The sequence below is a fragment of the Molothrus ater genome, chromosome 4 (genome assembly GCF_012460135.2).
Source record: "Molothrus ater isolate BHLD 08-10-18 breed brown headed cowbird chromosome 4, BPBGC_Mater_1.1, whole genome shotgun sequence".
Lineage (NCBI taxonomy): Eukaryota > Metazoa > Chordata > Aves > Passeriformes > Icteridae > Molothrus > Molothrus ater.
Window position 1 is genome coordinate 5783360 of NC_050481.2, and position 20557 is coordinate 5803916.

At 42.0% G+C, this 20557-nt stretch overlaps 1 protein-coding gene across 1 annotated transcript in view; it reads right to left on the reverse strand.

Annotated features, from left to right (window-relative positions):
- BLTP1 (bridge-like lipid transfer protein family member 1) overlaps positions 1 to 19495 on the reverse strand; it is an 87769-nt gene extending 68274 nt beyond the window's left edge. The window contains 8 exon segments of the mRNA XM_036381680.2: positions 1519 to 1712; positions 2393 to 2474; positions 3542 to 3728; positions 6834 to 6898; positions 7538 to 7616; positions 9085 to 9201; positions 11797 to 11926; positions 19420 to 19495. Of these exon segments, the coding sequence (XP_036237573.1) occupies positions 1519 to 1712; positions 2393 to 2474; positions 3542 to 3728; positions 6834 to 6898; positions 7538 to 7616; positions 9085 to 9201; positions 11797 to 11893 (821 nt within the window). The 5' untranslated portion in view covers positions 11894 to 11926; positions 19420 to 19495.
- Between the last annotated feature and the right edge of the window lie 1062 nt (positions 19496 to 20557).

Consider the following 20557-nt stretch of genomic DNA (forward strand, 5'->3'; position numbering starts at 1 on the left):
GCAACAGAGCAGGAACCTTGAAACTAAGTTTACTTTGAGAGTAACAGCAGCAAATGATCAAATATTTTACCACCAACTAGATATTGGCAATAAATTAAAATAAGATTATCATTATAAAATATTCCCTATTATCTATCCTGAACCTTAAGCCTGCTGCCTCCAAACTTCTTCTACTTTGACCTCCTTTCCCCAGCACCATTTTTTTTCTTTTCTTCAATTTCAGAGAACTTATTTGCAAAGCGTGATAGAAGTGTTGAGATGGAGGTTTGTAACACAAAAAGTCAGTTTCCAAAGTGAAATGTTGATGTTTGTATTGATTCCTCAGTCTGCTACACATTTATCAAGCCACTTGGCTGTTTTTTATACATACACTGGCTGCAGGAATTTTTTTAAGTTAAAACACCCAGCTTAAATTTTAGCCAAAGCAGTGTAAGAGGGCAGGCTCTAAAGAATCAAATATTCTCCATTTCCAGTGAACTGGGCAATTTTTTTAATTTGCCTGGTAAATTAGAGCACATTTTGCGCACAGATGCCATCCTTCAGCCATCAGGAGCTACAGGGATGACAAAAGCATAAAAAGCAAATATTTAGAGGAAGCAGGAGGAAAACCTAATCGTTTTGAGTATCTTAATCCTATTTTGGTTTAATCTTATTTGTTTTCAATATTAGCTGCAGAAATTTCCTTTGTCTCCGTGTTGGAAGAATAAGATGCTGTGCACAGCCACAGAACATTCTTGGAAAAACATAAAGCCATGTTACAAACAGCAGTATTTGGCTGATAAAAAGCCAATTAAGGTACAAATGATGTACAGTTTATTACTTCATGCAAGCACACTCAGGTTTGTGTTTGACTTGCTTCAGTTTGTTCAAGCTGCCTAACCCTGCTTATGCAAAACACAGAGGTAAAAGGATCAGCAATCTGTCTTCAAAAGATAACATGGTTTCCCCTCCACCAAGTATTACACAGCTTTTGCCCAGTTTGGGTTTTTTATTAGCATTTCCTAAACCATGAATCTGCTTTACAGAAGTCAACACCTTAAACCATGCATTTCAGCTAGAAATTCAGTGGGGGCAAAGCCTGGGTACAGCTCTTGTACCTGAGAGAAGGGAAACAGACCTTGGACACAGGACGCCACATCCCTGGAAACATGCCAGGCCAGGCTGGATGGGGCTCTGAGCAATCTGAGCTGGCTGAAGATGTCCCTGCTGTGGAGGGTTTGGACTAGGTGGCTTTCAAAGAAACCTTTGCAACCCAAACTATTCTATGATTCTATGTTTAATAGAGCAGAACACACACAAAAAATACAAACCTAGAATAACACAGAAAATCAGCGCTTTTCTCCGTAAATGAAATTTGTTCAAAGATGCAAAAACAAAAACCTTCAGAGTGGTAACAAATAGCAACTGTCTAAACACATTGAATAAAATAAACACATTGAAATACAGCAAACATTCTTTTCTTTGTGTTCTTAAAATAAATAAGAAAATAATATGGATACAAAAGTACCCTAAACTTACTCATCATTTTGAAGACCAACATATCTTGGACTTGGAACCAGCATGACTCGAACATTTTCCAATTTTCCCTTCACAATGTGCATGAACTGATCAAGGTGGCTTGAAGGTGGTTTTGTGGTGTATGTCAAAAAGGCATCATCAAAGTTAATGCAAAGTGTTTGTGGTTGATAATGATTGCCAAATGCCAAGCGACCCTAAATGAAAAAGCAAACCCAGTAACTCATTGGTAATCACTCTTCTCTTATATTTACATATCTGTTTACACTAATCTCTTACATTTCAGTATTGATTTATGCAGTTGAACCAGCCACATGCAAATGAAGAACATGGAGAAAAGTCCTGGCCATAACCTGTGCAGATCTACAAATATTACCTTGGTATGTTAAACTCTGAATTTTTTCTTCTATTAACTCAATAAGAGTTTTCCTGATTCTTTTTTGCTGTTGTTTATTTGCGTTATTTGTGGAGGGATGTGGTTTTGGGATGTAACATGGACTTCTAAACAATGTGTCCAAACATCTCTATTAAAACATGCAGGGGGAAAAAAAAAAAGAAAACAACCCCAAACACCTGCCAAAAAACCAACACACCCCATACTGTACAACACCCACAATTTAATTACTTGGTGGTATTCTGGAAATCATTACTAAGTCTGAGGCATGAGTATTTCCCAAAAGTTAGAACATAGCTGTGTTTCCACCAGCACCAGCAGGATTTGTGACTGTCAGGGGAGTGCTGATGATATAACTAACTTGTTTAAAGCATGAAGGCAAAGAACAACTTTAAATAGAATCTGTAAGAAAAAAGAATGGCAAGTGTCTTTTTTAAAGCAAATACTGATAAATAGTTTCCCTGTAAGGGTCTTTTCACTCACCGTGCTCACATTGACTTTAATGACTGGAATAAGTGATCTCCATGAAGAAGAGGGGTCTTGAGATTCTGTTTTTACTTTAACACTAAATTAAAAAAAAAAAGGGGGGTTATTATTTTGTTTTTTCTGCAGAAGGACCAAGCAAATTTTTCTTCTAGAGCTCTTCAAGACACAGATCTTGGGGAACACTCCTTCCCCAGGAGGGTGCAAGACAACTTGCCAGGCCTCCCAAGCCTGAGAGAACAGCAGGAAGCACATGCAGCTACACCTTGGTGCTGACACACGTAGGAAACAAGCATGCCTTGTTTAACTCAGAGCAATAGTTCAATAAATCTTCCTCAGAGGATCTTGGCCTGTTCTAAATACTCCTGTTGAGGCATGGGATTTTTCTTTTCCCAAGACACATGCTCCTCAAAGGCAGAAATCCTTCTTGTGCCTGTCAATAAGCGCTTGAGATAAAGACACAACGAGACCGGCTGGGAGACACAGCCCTCAGTGAAACTCAGGACTGCCACAGCCTCCTGCAGCTGCCCACTCTGAAATTTAGCAACTGGCCAGCAGCAGTGGCAGGACTCAAGTCTCATTAGATCCTCTCTGCTCCTGACAGTAAATCAGCCTGGTGAGGTCCTGCCCAAAGAGAAGCTGATTATTGAACATCTGACCGCACCGCACATGAGCCAGATAAAACTCCTTAGATTTCCAGTCCATATTTTCTGGGGTACCCCAAAAAGAGGAATTAACAGAAGACAGGTTGTGTAGCTGTACACAAGACCATAGAGATCCTCACATTTTGCCTATTCAATGTCTTGGGCAGCTGTTAGTTCTAGTGAGCAAAACCATTATTATTCTGCCAGCATAATCCTCTTCAACACATGTTTCCTCTCCACACTGTATTTCAAATAGATTTTTCAGCCTGTCTCTGATCATTAAACAAGAGTGCTTGGTTTGTTTGGCTGTGTTTTTTAATTATTACAGGTAGGAAATCTGAGGAAAGGGAAAAGATTCAGACTGTCAGGCTTGTCAGTGCAATTTCTCTCAGTTGTGCTTCCCTCATTTGGCCTCCAGAGCACACGTTAACAAAACACGCCCCAATTAGTTCAGCACTTTGCAGAACAAAGCATCAACAAAACAGCAAAATTAATAATTATTTACCTTTCAAGATTGGTGTGTGTTCTCTGCCTCCCATTCACTTGTGCTCTCTCATCATCTTTCTTTGCTGGAATTATTGTGGGATCCAAACCAAACAGTTCTTGAAGCTGGCCATAAAGCTCAGAGCGGTTGTACACGTGAAATTCAAAGTCATTCACCATAATATACAGTCGAGTTTCTGCCTTTGGGTCTAACCAAAGAGTAGGAAGAGAGGTTCTAATTCTATCTCAACATTCTCTTGGAATATTCACAGTTTCTCAAAAATGCACATTTTGCAAAACCAATCCACACAGTACTGAACAGCTGCTCAAGTACATATTAAAAAGCAGTAAAAAATTCCACAAAATAATTACAGCTTTCTAAGCAAATCAGTAAAACTTGGCAAATAAGACAGCTGCATACAAAATATTAAATCTGAAAGGCATTTCACCCCTAGGTCACAGTCCAAAAATAAATCCAGACAAAAAACTGCACAAAATGGTAAATGAAGTTTTTCAGTCTCATGTATAAAAACAAACAAACAAACATCTCTCTTGATGCATAGAACAGAAGCCTTGGCAAAAATTTCTGCTTTTTAGCACAGATATCACTAAGAGCAACTCAATCTCAAAACACAAATGGTTTTCTAGCCAAGCTCCCTGGTACAGCATGCCTGAAGTGGGAAAAAGCTTTCTTTTACAGAGAAATAATTAATATGCAGCACTAACCAGATCATACTCATTTTGCACAATCAGTCAACATTCTCACAAATTTCAGATTTCAACTGTTCTATCAGTTGGCTCTCTGATCCTTAAAACCTGCTTTAACATCTGCTGATCATATGGAGAGCTGATTGTGACATACTTTGACATACTTTTGCCTCAGAAAGTGTGACCTAATTATGCAGTTAATGTGAGGGAAAAGCTCACACCACTTCCCCCTAATTACCCAGTTGAAAGAGTGCCCATTACACATTGACTCAAGAGACCTGAGCTGCTCTAAAAACCTCATCTGGTCTTGCTAAGTCAAACATACTTCAGGCAGCTGAAGAATCAATGGTTATTACAGCAGTCCCCAAGCTGTAACTCAGGGGGTACAAACTGAAGGCGGCATTTCCCAAAGACACGAGAAATTAAAGCTCAGAGCAAACATTTGTGGTCAGGGTCAAAAGAAGGAATGCAGATGCCCAAGATCCAAGGTTTAGAGACATCTACTTGATTAAATGCACCCAATTTGATAAAAAACTCATTTGTCCCTCAAAATTGCACATCTCTGCAATGCTGTCCCAACTTTTCCCCCATCACACCTAAAATACCAGAATTTTCATATAATTATTAAAATATATATACATAGAAAGTAAGTTTCCAGAACCCATTGGCATCACAGGTTTCTTGAAGAGGAGACAGAGAAAAATTAATGAACCAGCTTCAGTTCCTTCCTGTTTTCATAAAAGCACCACCAAATCCATTTGTTGCCAACCTTAACTTGCATCAATAAGAGTCAGGCAAAGAATGACATGGACAAAGATTGGGACACACAATTGTTTACCCAGGAGATCTCAACAGCATCAAGAAGACAAATAAATGTAATTTTTCAATTCCTGGATGCAAGCATTAGACTTGATTTACTAAATGAAATCATATGTACTAATTCATCTATTTAAAGGGGATTTAAAGAGACATGCAGCTCTTTTTCCTAACAACAAAATAAGGTCTGACCTCCACAGATCAATTTGGTTTGCTAAAAGACTTCTGGAAAAGAAACAAAAAGGGGTAAGGAAAAAGAGACAAGCAAATCTGAATGCTATGATACTAAATTATTCAAAGCAGCATTTATGTAGGTTATGTACAAGTAGCTACCAGATTGTTTCACAATGTGAAAATTGATAATGGGCTGTGGCACCTAAGCCAAGTCATTGGGGTGTGCCCTACCCACAACATGATACTCCAGCTTTTGTTCCTAAACCACTTCCATTTCCCAAGTATACACAAAACCTCAAGTCCCAGCATGACTTAACCCTTCAAGAGCATTTTAGTCACATTACTTTTTTGTCAGACCTGGACACCTCTAACTTCTGTGGTTACTTGGATTATTTGTCCACTAATCACCTGGCCTTAAATGCCAGCAGGAAGTGTTAAAGCCAAGCAAAAACGTCACCAATAGAGGACAGGTAACCATCTTCACTGCATTAAATTAATTTTTCATTCTCTGAGCCACCAGAGAAATATGTTTTAACTAGCAGATAAAGACAGTCCTATCAAAACCCCTTGGACAGTAACAGGTTTGGCAAAATCTAATTAACTCTAAGACTAGGTTCCACTTCTTGAATGACTTTTTTACTGTAGAGTGAATTTGAATTGTGCCCTACCACCTCAGAGGGTGAGCAGTGCCTCAATAAATAGAAATGGGCAGCTCTTCCAAACTCCTATCACTGCCCAGAGTGGAGTCTCACATTCACCTGACTGATTCTGCATGCAGCACTGCTGAGTTGCACTGACACAGCAACAGCTCCATGAGCTTGCTGACAACTCTGAGAGGCTTCACACCAGCAGAAGCCACTTCCAAAGGCAAGGTGGGAAAAAAAACCCTCCAAAGTTCAATGACCCTCTCAATTAGTGTACTCAGCTGTAGATAGCCGACATTTCCAGACCTCCCTGAATAGGCAATGGAGCTGTGATGGCGCCAAAAGTAAAGAGAAGCAGGACCTGAGTCTCATCCAGCTAGATTCTAATCCTATAAATGATTAAGCACACAGCCCCAGGCTACTTATGCTTTCTCTCTATGTTTTCTGCAGATAGAATTCATCTCTTGCATCTGTGTTAATCACCCATCTTCAGCCAGAGGTAAGGAAGAAAAATGAATTTTTTTGTACTCCCTCACTTCTGTAGCCAGAGATGTCATCAAGACACGGGCTTGTCAAATACTAAAGGACATCCCCTACTATAACACTTTAGCTAAAACACTGGAAGCACAACACTCACTCAAACTCAAACTAAAATCACTTGCAGAACATGAGACATCTCTATTCATCATAGTTATCAACTTCAATACAGAGACAATTATGCTTGGACTGCAGCTAATGAAGGCTACTATTAAGATTAATGGTTGGTGTCAGGAAGGGTTCATGTCCCCGATAATGAATCCTGTATTTATTGCATCTACTCTGCAACCAGTGAACAAATCCATACCTTCTGAGCATCACAGTACTTCAGGTACACATTAACAAAGCAATTGCATGCCTGTGATTGTGCAAAGGAAGTGTATTTCTGTAGGCTACCTGTAAATTTAGACTTGGAAAGCTTTTTGGGAAACCTACCATGCTGCTTCTGCTTAGGGTTGTACATCTTCCACCAGCGAAAAATGATAAATCCATCTTGAATTCTAAACCAAACAAATTGGAATAAAACAGAAGTTGAGAGAGCAACAATCCAACATCCTACAAGCAATTTGTGCAGAGGTCTGCAGCTGAGGCAGCCTACAAGCAACATGAAAGCACAAAGCATTACAGCACACAGTGTATTACACAACTCCCGCTTTAGCTGAAGCTCATAAAAAACCCCATATCCGTTGCCTCCTCATGGCTTTCCAATTTTAACAGCAACAATCAAAACTACAAACTACTTGCTGGCATGCTGTTCACAAAACAAATTCTTCTGAATCCCAGTAAGTAAATGCCAGCTACTTGGCCAACGTGAATCCTGCAAATTTAAGAGCAAGAGCACGAAGGAATCAAAGACATAAATGAAAACACAGTTCTCCTTCACACTCCAAAGTGGTTTATTTGACAAATATAAGATGGAAGAATAACAACCATCTTATCCAGCACTCACTTCCACATGATAAGGCTAAAACAGCAAATGAGCTCCCAAGTAGGTAGAAGTGTTAAATACTAGCACCAAAAGAGACAGTCCAACACTTACAAATACACTGCTCATTTGGAAAGCTACACTGTCACTTGTGCTATTTGGACCTGTATTTAAAATACTTATTTAGAAGGAGGGCTCCCTTGGAAATCTGTACCTGATGGACATGTCCTCTGTGATGAAATAGATTTCACGCACCATGACTTTTCCAGACAGGACAGAAAATGAAAAGGAACCTAATTATAAAAAAAAAAAAATGAAAAAATGCTTATTACCATAAAGCTGTTGATTTTGTGAACAGAGAGAATACAGCATTCAAGTATCTGAAATAGGTTAACTGGGTATCTTGAGTTCCTTTGCTGAAGGCAAGTCAGATTCAGAACACAGGAGACCAAGTACACAACTAAGGGATCCTGGGTTTGGCACCACCCAACAACACAACCAAGCCCCTGAGGTACATGAGTCACTCAGAAACATCCAGGTGCCATGCAAATCTCAAAAGAATTAGAAAAGCTGTTTTGAACATTTGGAGTTTCAGGACATTGTGTGCAAGACCATAATCAGAGGAACAAAGATTCCTGATGGACTGTTTTTAAAAATTTTAAATGGCTGTAAGGATTTTGGTCCAATTATTACAACAAATTATGTTTGCAGCAAGAAGGATTAATAAGTATGAAAAGACCAGCAGGTAATGCAACAGCCCATATTTTTCATAAGGCTTTTCACCTCACTCACAGAAAGTACACCATAATTAAAAAAAAAAAAAAAAAACCCAAACAAAAAAAAAAAAAACCAAAAAACAACAACAACAACAACAAAAAAAAAACAACAAACAAACCCCAAACCACCACCAAAATCAACATTAAACAACTGCTGAAACCAAGCTGTAAATCACTGGATTTCATTAATGTTATGTTCTACTTACTGATGAGGTTCATAAAGAACACCACATATTTGGCCAGCCATATCAGCTGTCCTTACTTAATGGCAATTTCACAGAGAAATTTTAATAAAAGCCTACAGATCAAGTGAAGCAGCCAGTAAGTATTTCATCTATTTTGCTCTTCCAAAAAGCTGGATTTGAACGTGGTTTGGAATACAGTTCTTAGGTTCTTGAGGATACAAGCAACTGAATTGCAAAAGGGTGTCTGTGGCAGGCCAAGTGTGAGTGGGATTTTTTGGTTTTAAGTTTTCACCACATTTATGAGGTATAGTTGCAGAACAAGTCCAGAACTGAAGTCATTGCTATTCTGTGAAGCAGACAGAGGAAGGCAGAGGAGCAAGTGAAAGAAAATTAGAAGTGTGATCAGTGAGGTTGTGGGCTACAGCCCTCTGTGACTCAGCACCAGATATTTTTGTAAGTGGGTAAGTGCCCAAGTGATTTGTACTGACCTGTTTTCTTGAAAAAAGTTTAAAATATTTTAATAAAAAGTTAATAGATTTTGATGCAAAATGTTCTAGCCACTATCAATTCTACATATCATAGTCCCAGTATGAATCAACCTGTGATTAGTTGTTCTGACAGCTTATTTAGAAAGCAAGGGCAGTGCTGGAACAGGGACTTAATGCTTGAATCTCTGCTTTGAATCCACTGAATGTTTTCAAATCAACCCAATGAAGGAACACTGAGCTGACTACAAGTTTTTAGCAAACTGAGGTATGATAAAAGCAGCAAAGAGTGGCATTACATGAATCATAACTTACCAATATGGATGTAGCCATGTTTATATAATCTGTTAAGAACCAACGTTAAAATGAGGCCAATGTTCCGGGAATTATAGTAAGTTAGGTAGATAATCCATCCACAGGACAATATTGTTGCTGTTGAAAGATTACAATGAATTAAAGCATTTTTTAAAGTACACTGACCCAGATAAAAACCTTACCTATTAGGACTATGAGGCTTAGCAGTGTTCTTCCTGCCCTCTAAAAAAATTGAAACTGAGGGGACAATTGAGTGGGTGTTTTCAGAGAGATGGTGTGAGAAGGGTGTGAAGAGATGGGGGGGGAAATGGGAAGTCCAGAAAAATGTAGATTCTTCACTGCTCTTCCATTTCCCAATATATAAAAAACTGTCCTCCCAGAGGATGTGCAGATGGCATCAATTATTTCATACATCACTTACCATCTAAGAAGTTAGATTTTATAGATGGAATTGTAACATGCATTCTCCCACATGGACATTTATTTCAGAGCACCCCAAAAAACCTCAACACCCAAGTCATGCTACATAGCTTCCCTACTCTTCTCCAAATTGTGAGCTGTAACTTAAATTTCTAGTCTTTGATATATTATCACAGGAAACATGATCATATACAAAACCATTTCCTACAACACTGCCTCCTGAGAGAAATGCACCAGCCCTTGGGTTAGCAGAAATACCTCAACAGTTCAAGCATGGAATTTGATAGGGAAAAAAGGAAATAGCAATCCAATGAGGAACAAGTTTTTTTTAAAAAAAATTAGGTCTGCTAGTCCCCAAAGTCATTTTCACTTGAGTTGATTAAGAGCTAGTAACCTATTTCTAATTACAAGGGTTCTCTAAGCTTCCAGAAGGACAAACCCAAAAGGAATGGCACTGCCAAGGAATGGACTAGTTCTAATTCACCTTACTGATAATTACCATTCTCTTTCACCCAAAGCAGAGTAGGGAAAAAAAAAAAACATGAACTTTGTAACAGAATTTTTTTATTTATGCTAAAAATGGAATTTTTTTGTGAAAAATCTAAAGTGCAGAAACACATAGGAACCTTAACTTTGAAGAGCTCAGATAATTACTGAAAAAAAATATTTACAAAACCTATCTGTCTATCTGTTCTTCCACTGTTCCTTTATTTTTTTCCCAAATGGATGTAGTGTGACCAAAACTCAAGCAAACCAAGTCTGTGTGGGTGATCACACAGCAAAGAGCAGGGAGGGTGGAATCTACACCCCAGGAGAGAAATTGCAGCTGGCATTGAGGGCAGGCACACTCCAAGGACAGTGCTCACCTCCCCCACTACCGGGTGAGTAAGCTCCTCCCTGCTGGTCCTCTCTGGGGAGGGAGAAAGGTGGGATGAGTCACACTGTGAGGGTCCACAGGGTTTAATTTGAGATTAAAGTTCAACTCGGCACTGCTAGATGGCTGCAGTCAAGAAGGTGCCCTCTCAAGGTGAAACAATACTGAGAAAAACTGGGAAACCAGTACACTTCCCAGGCTGATCCACTACCTTCAGCACTAGACTCACCTCTGCCACAAACTGCAGCCTTTTCCTTCACCAAATCCCATAAACTTCATTAATTTCATTATTATATTCTTGATTTTTAAAGCCTCTTCACTGAAACCAAGTTTTGGAAATGGCATTTCAGAAGTTTTACTGCATGTGATTTTTAGAAACGATTCCAGAAGCGAGCAATGGTTCTTTGAGGAGCACTCTCATCTCTAAAATTCATCACCTTTTACTGAGAGCAGTAGTTAGCTGTTTCAGCATTCAGGAGAGGAAAACACTGATATCTCTTTATGCTCCCTTATAACAGGATGCCATAGGTCAGCAGATAAAAGCAAAGGAGGAAAGGTTGAAATTGGGTCACTTAATAAACATCATTCGAATGTGTTTCTATCCAAACCTCATAACAGGAAGCAAGCCAAAGCTTTTGAAGACAAAATTTTCAGATCAATTTGCATCTGTTCCACATTTTACCACGAGCTACTACCAGTGACTTCCCCTATTTTCATCTTGACTACACTGAGAACTCCATGTTGAACACAAACTTTCCATTTCAACATGCTAAAAGTGAAACATAAACAGTAAGCACTCTCAAATAATTTACCCATGTCCTTTCTATTTAATTTGGCCTACTGAAAAATAATACCAGTATGTCAATAGCCAATAGACTTTAACTTGTCAGAAGTGAAAGTGAAAAAATAAAATAGTTGATCCTGTGTTGCCCATCACTCCAAGTCCAAGAGTCAAGGCAGGAAAGCAGACCTTATCTAATTATCTACCTTTGGAAAAGTCTGAATTCATTGCACACTTTCAGTATTCTTAAATGGACCTGAGTACAACTTCATACTTATTTTGCTATCCTTGAGCCACTTGTTTATAGATGAATAAAAATGCCTACATCAATATAAGTAATAGCACTAGTGCTAAAAAAAAACCCCAAAAACAACCAGCATACCTAAATCAGGCATGTTTACAAATCCAGCTCATAACTGCCTGAATGACAGCTTGGCTTAAAGGCTCTTTGTGGCACACAATTTAGTCAGGAAGCTGTGTCATTAAACACAATAGTCCTTAGATCATTTTCCAAACTACACCAGATTAAATGGCAGGGAGGCACATATTGGAAATGATTGTAGCTGACTGTCATGCTAATCCTTTGTTATGGATTAGCATAGAATAAATCTAACCAAGACACAAGAGTTAACCTTACCTACTAACAGCCAAACCACGTTGGAGTCATGTTCTGTCAGGAAATCTTCCAGCTGTGTGATACTTGGGACAAAACTGTCATTTTTTCTTTGATCCATTGCTACACTGTTTTTGCACCAGCACCTATAGAACTGAAAGAAAAAGAAAACCATTCCAAAACCAAAATGAGTAACAAGCAAAGTACAGTTTGGAAAAAACGGACTATGTACCACTCCAGCAGTCTGTTTCACACAAATACTCAAGTACTCGTTTTATTCCTTCAATAACAACCCCACGATTCTCAGCTACCTCCTCTTCTACTCCACAGTTCCAGAAACACTTCCAATCATCTCTGCTGGAACAGTTTCCTGGCACAAGACTGCCCCAAACAAAGTTACATATCAACAAAATACCAAAATACGCCCTCCAAATTTAGTACCCTGGATGCCCTGTACAGCATTCAAAAGCAAATAAGTGTCCAAAACTGTTGTGCCACAGCACTAAGTCAAAAGGCAACTGAACATGCAAGTAAAAATGAGGCTGTATTAAGCTCACTAACATGCAAAAATGTAACATGAGGCTAAACCCCTGCCCTTGCAGAAGGAAAGGCCAAAGGAAACTCTTCTAGGATTTACAGAAAACTCCCAAAACCTCCTGATCTGCTGCGTCCATAATTCTGCTTAAGGATGGGTTTGTATCATTCTGTTAAAACTGACTATCTGGTTGATCTGTCATAGAGAACAGAAAACCAGTCCTTCTGTAAAACCAGTCCTTCTGATCCTACACACCTCTTCAAATCACCCATAAATCACCTTGCAACTGGGTTTATATTAATTAAATGTGATTAGCAGGGAATTGCTCGACTGAGCAACATCTGTAATTACACAGCAGTATTTCTGCAGCATTGGTTTCATTTGAAGTCTTCTCCTTTGGATGTTACGTGTCAAGTCTTCTTAGAAAAAAAGAAGCATTAATTCTGCTTCTTTTTTTTATTTTCTAACACCTCCCAGCTCCTTGCAGCCTGACTTCCTGACAGTGTTCACCCCTCCAAAAATATGAGTAGACTGTGCTCCCCTTTGTTATGAAGTCTCTGCTGGTTTCTCCATCAAGGACTCTGGAACATAAAACTAATATTGATGAGTCCTTAATTTTTCAGCATAACAGCTTTAAGTATTTGCAAATGTTAACTGTAAATGTAGCAACTCATCTGTTTTTACCCTTGAATACTCAAACTACTCTTGGTATTCTGACAGGAAGAAGCTGGGGGAAAAGTGCCTTTAATGCACTTGTTTCTCCTGTTGTACCTGAAGCAACAGCCTGTGTTTAGAACAACAATAGGAGCACAGTCCCAAGAAAAAGGGTTAATAATTTGTTCATTACCCCTTCTGCAAGTCGAAACAGAATGGGGAGGAAATAACATGAAAGCAGCGAACAGGAAAAAAAAAAAAAAAAGAAACAAAGAGACACAAGGAACCAACACCAGTTTCCAGCAGGGATGATAAAAAAGCTACCAACTTACTCCCCTACAAGGGGGAGGAATAAGAGGAATAAACATCACACAAATGCACACAGACTAAGAAAGGAGCCATTGTTTCAGAAGGGACTTCAGAACAGCAAATTAAAGCACATAATGGCACTGTGATTTGCTTTAAGACATCCACAGTACCTTGATAAAAAAGCCACACAGTCAGTGTGTATGATGGAGCAGATGATGTCTCTGCAGGCAGCCTCCAGAGCCTTTAACCCCTGAATCACAGGGTAAAGAGAAAAAGCCAAATCAACACTTCCAGCATAAAAGGATGGAAGGACTTGACCTCTCTCTTTCTCACCTAAGGACAACAGGGTCACTCTGTTGTGACCAAGATCACCAAGGAAATGTTGTCAGTAGCTGAGGACTGTCTATCTATTGCCTCAACCACCAATATTTAACCTCCTCAAGGAAGCAAACCATGGATTTTTCCTAAGAAATTATCACCCAAAATTACATTATACTGAAACACGTCAAAAAAAATCATTAAATAGGACAGTGGCAAGACAACCTGGAGACTGAAATTACTGGATCTTGATACTTAGCTACTTAAATAAAGACAGTGGTTTTTTGGGTGTTTTTTTTTTTTTTGTCATCACTACCTATAACCATAAACTGGACATACTTTCAATTTTTTTCTGAGATACATTTCCTACCTGCATGCAAATAAATTCAAGAATCCCCCATCACTCAGCACGTGTCAGTACAACACATGTGAGCTTCAAAGATGATCCTTTAACACCCTGGCCCACTGATTTTATTTTTTTTTCTTTTATTTAGGGCAGTCTTTGCCCTTGATCAAGTTCCTTGAGGGAGGATGCTGGCAATAAAAGTGTAACCACCCAAGACCTGGCAATAGCAACACCTACACTGGATGTGAGCTCTCAACACAGCTCTCAGAGCAATCAGGTGCTTAATCCACTTAGATTATCAATTACTGTAATAAAAAGGGGATGCAAGCAGAGACTTCAGGAGTACAGAGTGTTCATCGTGTCCCCACACATCTATAAGGCGCAGAGGATGACGGGGCAGGATCTGCACCATCAGGATAACTTACGATAACTTCTACCAGACACAATTTTCCTCTCAGGATAACTTAGAGGAAGAAATCCAATCTTTTCAGAACAGGTATCTGCTACTTGGAGTAACCAGCATTCCTTTGCACCTTCCAGCCCCTATACACTGTAAGCACTGTTTAAAATCCTAATCTTTTGCAGCCTTCCTCCTCCATGCCCTATACACTGTAACCACAGCTGTGAGTCCTGCAGCCTCTCACTGCCCACATTTACATTTACTCCTGGGTGCAAACTCAGCTGTGCCATCAGAGCCAGCTGCTGCACTCTCCAGGAACAGTGATCCATAGGCTGCTGAGGCTGGAATGCTCTTTCATGCTGCCTACTGAATTCTCTTAAGTAAACACTACAAGGAACTCCTCTTGGAATGGCAAGACCCGAGGGTGTGAAGCTGACTTTTGCCAACCATGCAAACACACAAAAGAAAATGTAACAAAGAGGAACAGAAACCCAGAAGTTCACATTTGTATCTCTGCATTTATTTAGCATCTTGTCTCAAGGTCTGTGCTGTTCTGTGATGAATATAGTCTAAGACCATGATAAGTGTTTGGATTTATTTGCCTTCCCCTCTTGCCTTATTTTTTAAACACATTTTTACTACTCATTATGTCACTTGTGGCTCTCATTTACCACACACCACATTAATAAATACAAAATGTATTAGCTTTCTCCTGGGAAGAAGACAGGAGAAAAGAAATACTCTGTGGCACTGAGGTGACAGAACACTGATACTCATATTTTATCTTCACAGCAGTCCTTTAGGGCATCATGTAGTTGTCTTTCTCCAAATGAATATCTGAAGCAAGGAGAGATAAAGGCCAAATCCCTCATTTATGATGCCCAAACTGAAATACCAGGGGCCTGCTTTTCAGGTTATGCACATTTGGAGCACTTAGCATACTCAAGGCAGGCACTGGACTGCCTTAAAGATATGAGGGCTTGACTTTAATGTCAAGTTGCACCTCATGGTCAGCCAGGCTGTCTTTATAGCAAAAATATATACTTAACAGACTTTTAAAAGTGAATTTTAATTACTTCTGTCACACATAATCCATTCTTCACAGTACTAAAAAGAGGCAAGGGAAGTTATAATCCTGAGGGGATGCACTCCATTTTCAGCCTGCTTCCAGTGTTACAAGCCCAAACCAATTTTCACCGCAAATATTCCACCCCTAAAATGCCAAATACTCAAAAGCAGCTGCTCCTAATCTTCATAAACTCATTCCAATCACATCAGATAGGTAAACTCTGTTTTAACCTCAGCCTGGCAAATTAACTCAACACCAAGAACAAACCTGTGCTGGAGCTAAGTCATTAAATATTTACAGGAGGCATGCATATATGCAAGAGCTGGCAGGAGAGAAACCCGAAACTCTGCGACCAGAGCGCAGCCACTTGGCAGGGACAGCTGCACCCACCTGGAAAAGGTCTGTCCTGCACCTACAGCTGAGCACAAAGGCAACAAATGTTTCACTCAGTGCCTGGGAGCATTAGGGTGATGTGGGTCTTGAGCTGGGCAAGGAGAGGAGAAAGAAAAATAAATGTCTGTTTACCACATCCTTTGTAAAGTCATTTTCTTGGCACGTCCTTGTAGAGATGGCAGAATAAAAGGGGTGTCCAAAGGTGCAGAAAAAACTGGCATTTTATATTGAGAAGAAATACTTTTCTATGGTCATGAAGTGGGCAGGGAAATAATGGACATGGCCAATTCTCTTATTACTACTGGAATCCTCAGGGAGAATAAACCAGGAGTTTCAATTTGCCAGACATATCCCTCAGACCCACACAAAATCAAGTGCTTATTGAATATATGTTAATTGGTGCTATTATAGGTTAACTGCCATTCCAAGGATACTCCCAACTTCCTCAGCAATTACTAATCAGTGGAGTTACAATTACACCCACAGTGACACATTAAATCCCCCTGGTGTCAATAAATGCATGTAGATGGCACGTCTGGATGCCTCATCTCAAAAAAGAAGCCATACCTAAGGCAGCTCTTTAAAGGAAAAAAAAAGGTATTTTTTGCATTACCCACTCCATCACTGCCTTTCAAAGGGTCTCCAGCACTTCTGCTATGAAATCAGAGGTTTAGATAAGTAAATGATATAATAAAGGAGGCTCACAAACACAGACAGAGTTTTCCTCTCAGGATATTCTCACACTGTCAGCACCCAGAGGCACATTAAACACTTCCCACAAAACAACAAGCTGCCAACCTTGGCACCTATCCCAAAACTCTCCAGCTAGGTCAAACACTTCAAACCCATCCCAGCACAGCTTAGCAAACTCAGCTACTCTTCAGTCAGCAAGCAAAGGAAAGAGGAAGGAAGAGAAGGAAAGTTGTTCTCAAAAAAAAAAAAAAAAAAAAAAAACAGACAAAAAAACCAAGGGAAGTGACAGCACCCGCAGAGCAATTCTGCCACAGGGCAAATTTCATTGCCTTCATACCTGGTACTCAACTGAAATGAGCTCTGAGCTTTTTTAAGAAAACAGCCAACAATCAGGTCTATGTCCCTCCCTCTCTGCCCGTGCTTGAAGTCCCGCTAGCGGTAAACTGTAAACAAAATAAACTAGAGCTTTGATTGTGCTAATGAAATCCTGCTGCAACCCCCAGCAGAAGCAGCTGCGCCGACAGCAGAGCCCAGCAGAGCCACACCTGGTTGAGCCGGTGCGTGGACAGCCTTAGCCAAACAAAATTTGCACTACAGTAGCTCAGCAAATAACAGGTCTACTTCAAAATGAATTAAATCAAAATAAAGCATACTCAAAGGAACGGTAAGATACAAGATAAAAATCCTTGTCACAATAGCCTGCCCAATGACGTAGAGTTTCACAGCACAAGTGGTAGCTTTTATTTATCTATTTTTAATAGTAAATGACATGAGTTTGCCTCGGAAAGAGATCAAAGACAAACCCCTGCTATGGCAACCAACACACAGTACTTCCACTGCTAGCCTAGGAATACCTGGTTGAATTGGGATGATTTTTCATTTAACTGCTTAACAGTAAAAATACACTTCTTAACCTTGCCTCCCAGACTCCTTCAGGGGAGCTGGTTCTTTTCCTGCTTACATTTCCAAGCTTTGATGCTGCAGAGGAAAAAAAGGACAAAACCAAAAAGAAGAAACCCCAAAATGCACAAACAGTGGAACCTAAAGGCTTACAACAGTAGAGATAACTAAGAATTTCCCTCATGCACACTCCTCAACTTAGAGAGAAATATAAAAATATTGCCTTTGGGGCCTTTGTTGTTGGTTTAAACAAGGCAATAACTTTTTTTTTCCTCCCTTTTTTTAATTTGAGTACAGTACTGTACCTTTGAAATACTCTAGGAAACTCAGCCAGCTACTCCACACCTATGAATTTTTCCAGAAGTACACTTGCTCTAAATTTCTCTTTTGACACATCACCACAATTTGGAGAAAGAGGAAGTCTTTGGCCATAAATCTCACAAAGAGTCAGTCCTGTAGCTACAAACACCATCATCCTTAAGGAAACTACCTGTTGGTTCACCCCAGCCTGGAGTCACCACAAAGATTTCGGTGCAGCAACAAGTGCTAGAGTAAGTTATGTGAGGAGATAAGCAGTGATAGGAGAAGCGATTACATGTCACAGCAACACGTGAGAACTCTGCATGCTGCTAACCAAAAGCATTAACTAACCTCTTGCCTATTTCCCACAGGATAAAATGGTGCAAAAGAGCAATCGCCGAACAGCAGCTGATGCACATTTCACATGCCAAAGCTCTCTAACAGCATTCCCAAAAGGGTGAGTGACTTCAGCACGCCACAACCAAGGGTAAGATCTACTTAAATGTATCCCTACCTTCACACAATGAGCCCAAACGATCCACCACGAGCAAAACCTACTCATGGTCACTGTCAGAATGTGCAAATTCAGGCCATGACCCTAAACAAACATCCCTGATCGTCCATTCAGAGCCAACTGCCTAAGTGGACAATCAATACTGTTTTTATCAATGGCTGTTTGAGTAACCTATTAACATACTTTAACAAACAACAGGAATACTCCCTGCTCCCCTCCAGTTATGCTTCTCAGTTGCCAAAATTTCTGGCCCCACTGTTTAGCTGCTCGCTGCACATTAAAAGCAAGGGAGGGAAACCCTGCACGGCCGCAATAAAAAGAACAAGCCAGAAAAGCAGAATTACTGGATTAAGTGACACAACAGAAGAACTCACATGGCAACAACTGTGGCCTTTTCTATAGTAAACCTGAGAAAGTTACACACTGCAGGAAACTGCCAACTTGGGAAGTTTTCACAAAGTTGAGTGAAGGCTGCTGTGGAGATGGGCCTTAAGATGGCAAACCAGTCCAGACAGAGATTGTGATCGGGATATTTGCTACGTGGCTACCTCCAAAACACACCTCCACCGTATCAGTGCTATATTGTGTATTATATCTGTTATGTACACGTTACATTGGTAACTACATCGGGTTTTTTATTGATAACGCAAAGTGCAAGCACCTTATCGTAACATCGTTACGTATCATCACCACTACAGCTTCAGCCACACCAAAAAGCAGGTGCACGTCGTGTTAAACCCCCGTGTGCGTGCTAAACCCTCTCAGGACCCGAGGCACTGGCAGACAACGCCTTTCACCGTCCAGGGAAACTTCCCTCGCAGGCCAGACACAACGGGAGGCTGTGAGCTCCCGCCCCCGGCCTCGCAGCCGTTCTGCACGGCGTTACCGCACGCCAAAGGGAAAACACGGAATTCCCGACACCGGAGGGGCTTCTCCGGGCACCGCTCCCCCGCGGAGCGGCCGGGACCACGGTAAGCACGGCGGGACCGGCCCCCGGGGGTCACCACCGGCCCTGCGGGGCGGAAGGACGGGCACCGGGCCTCCTCCCCGTCCCGGCCCGGCGGAGCCCCGCGCCGAACCGCGGCTCCTCCCGGCGCGGGGGCGGCTGCGTGTTCCCGGCAGGCCCAGGGCGAGCGGCGGGGCCAAGCCCTGCGCGCCGGGCCCATCCCGGTGGGGAGCGGAGCGCAGCCCGGTCCCGGCTCCCCCCCGCACTTACGCCATCGCCCTCCGCGGCTTCTCCCCCGCGGACCCGGAACCGGCGGCGGCGGCGGCAGCCGGGGCCCTCCCGCACCTCACGGTGAAGGCGCGGCCCCGCCCACGGCGCCGCCGCAGCCAACCGAGAGGCGCCGCCGGCCGGCGCGGCCAATGGCAGAGCCGTCCGCCCCCCGCGGGGGCGGGACCGAGGGGCCGCTCCGCCAATAGCGAGGGGCGGTTCCCGCCCCGTGTGTGTGTGCGGGGAGCCGCGCCCGCCCCTCCGCGGCGCGCGCAGGCGCGGGCACAGCTGGAGCCGCCAGATGTGCGCGGGGGCCGCGGGCGTGGCCGGGGCCGGTACCTTGCGGGGCTGGCGGGCATACGGCCTCCAAATTGGCGTGTCGCCGATGGATCCTCCCCCCGGCGCGGTTGGCTGCCCGTTGTGTCGGGAGAAGGGGTAGTGCCCGCCCGGCAGCGGCTGGCGGAGCGAGCGCCTGCGCGCCCGCGGCAGCCGCCGCTCGCCCTTGTCCGCGCAGCGCTTAACTGCGAGGCACCGGAGGGGTTTGTTGGCCGAGCCGCCCGGTAGCGGGCTGTTCCTTTTCCCGCCCGTCGGTTGTGCCCTCTCAAGCAGGTGAAGAAAGCTGGTCCCCCGACACCAGATAAAAAGTGAATTTTCAGAGGTTTTTGAGCAGATGTGGCCGTGACTTGACTGCCAGGTGTAGCCAAATAGGATAAGTACACACATTTCTTTAGAATCGCCCAGACATTATAAAACATACAGATTTCTTTAAAATCACCCAGGCGTGCATCCTCCAGCCTTCAGTGGAACACTAGGGGAAACCAAAACAGTGACTCTGTGTGAGTGTTCATGTACCTTCTTCCATGAGTTCCTTGCACACTGTCAACACTGGTGCTGAGCTCCACGGTCCCTCAATGCCCCCAAGGTTTCCAAAAGCTGCACTACACCGTGTCTCCTGAGGGATACCCATCCCTGAGCACCTGGATCAAAAGGCTGTTGTACCCACTGGTACCTGTAAAATAAATCCTGAGGGTGAGAAACTGTGCAGGAAACGGAGAATCCCTAAGCCATGGTGCTGCTCTCACTGGCCTGACAGTGAGACCTGTGCATGGGCCGCCTGGATTTGCTTGGGCCAAAGTGAAAC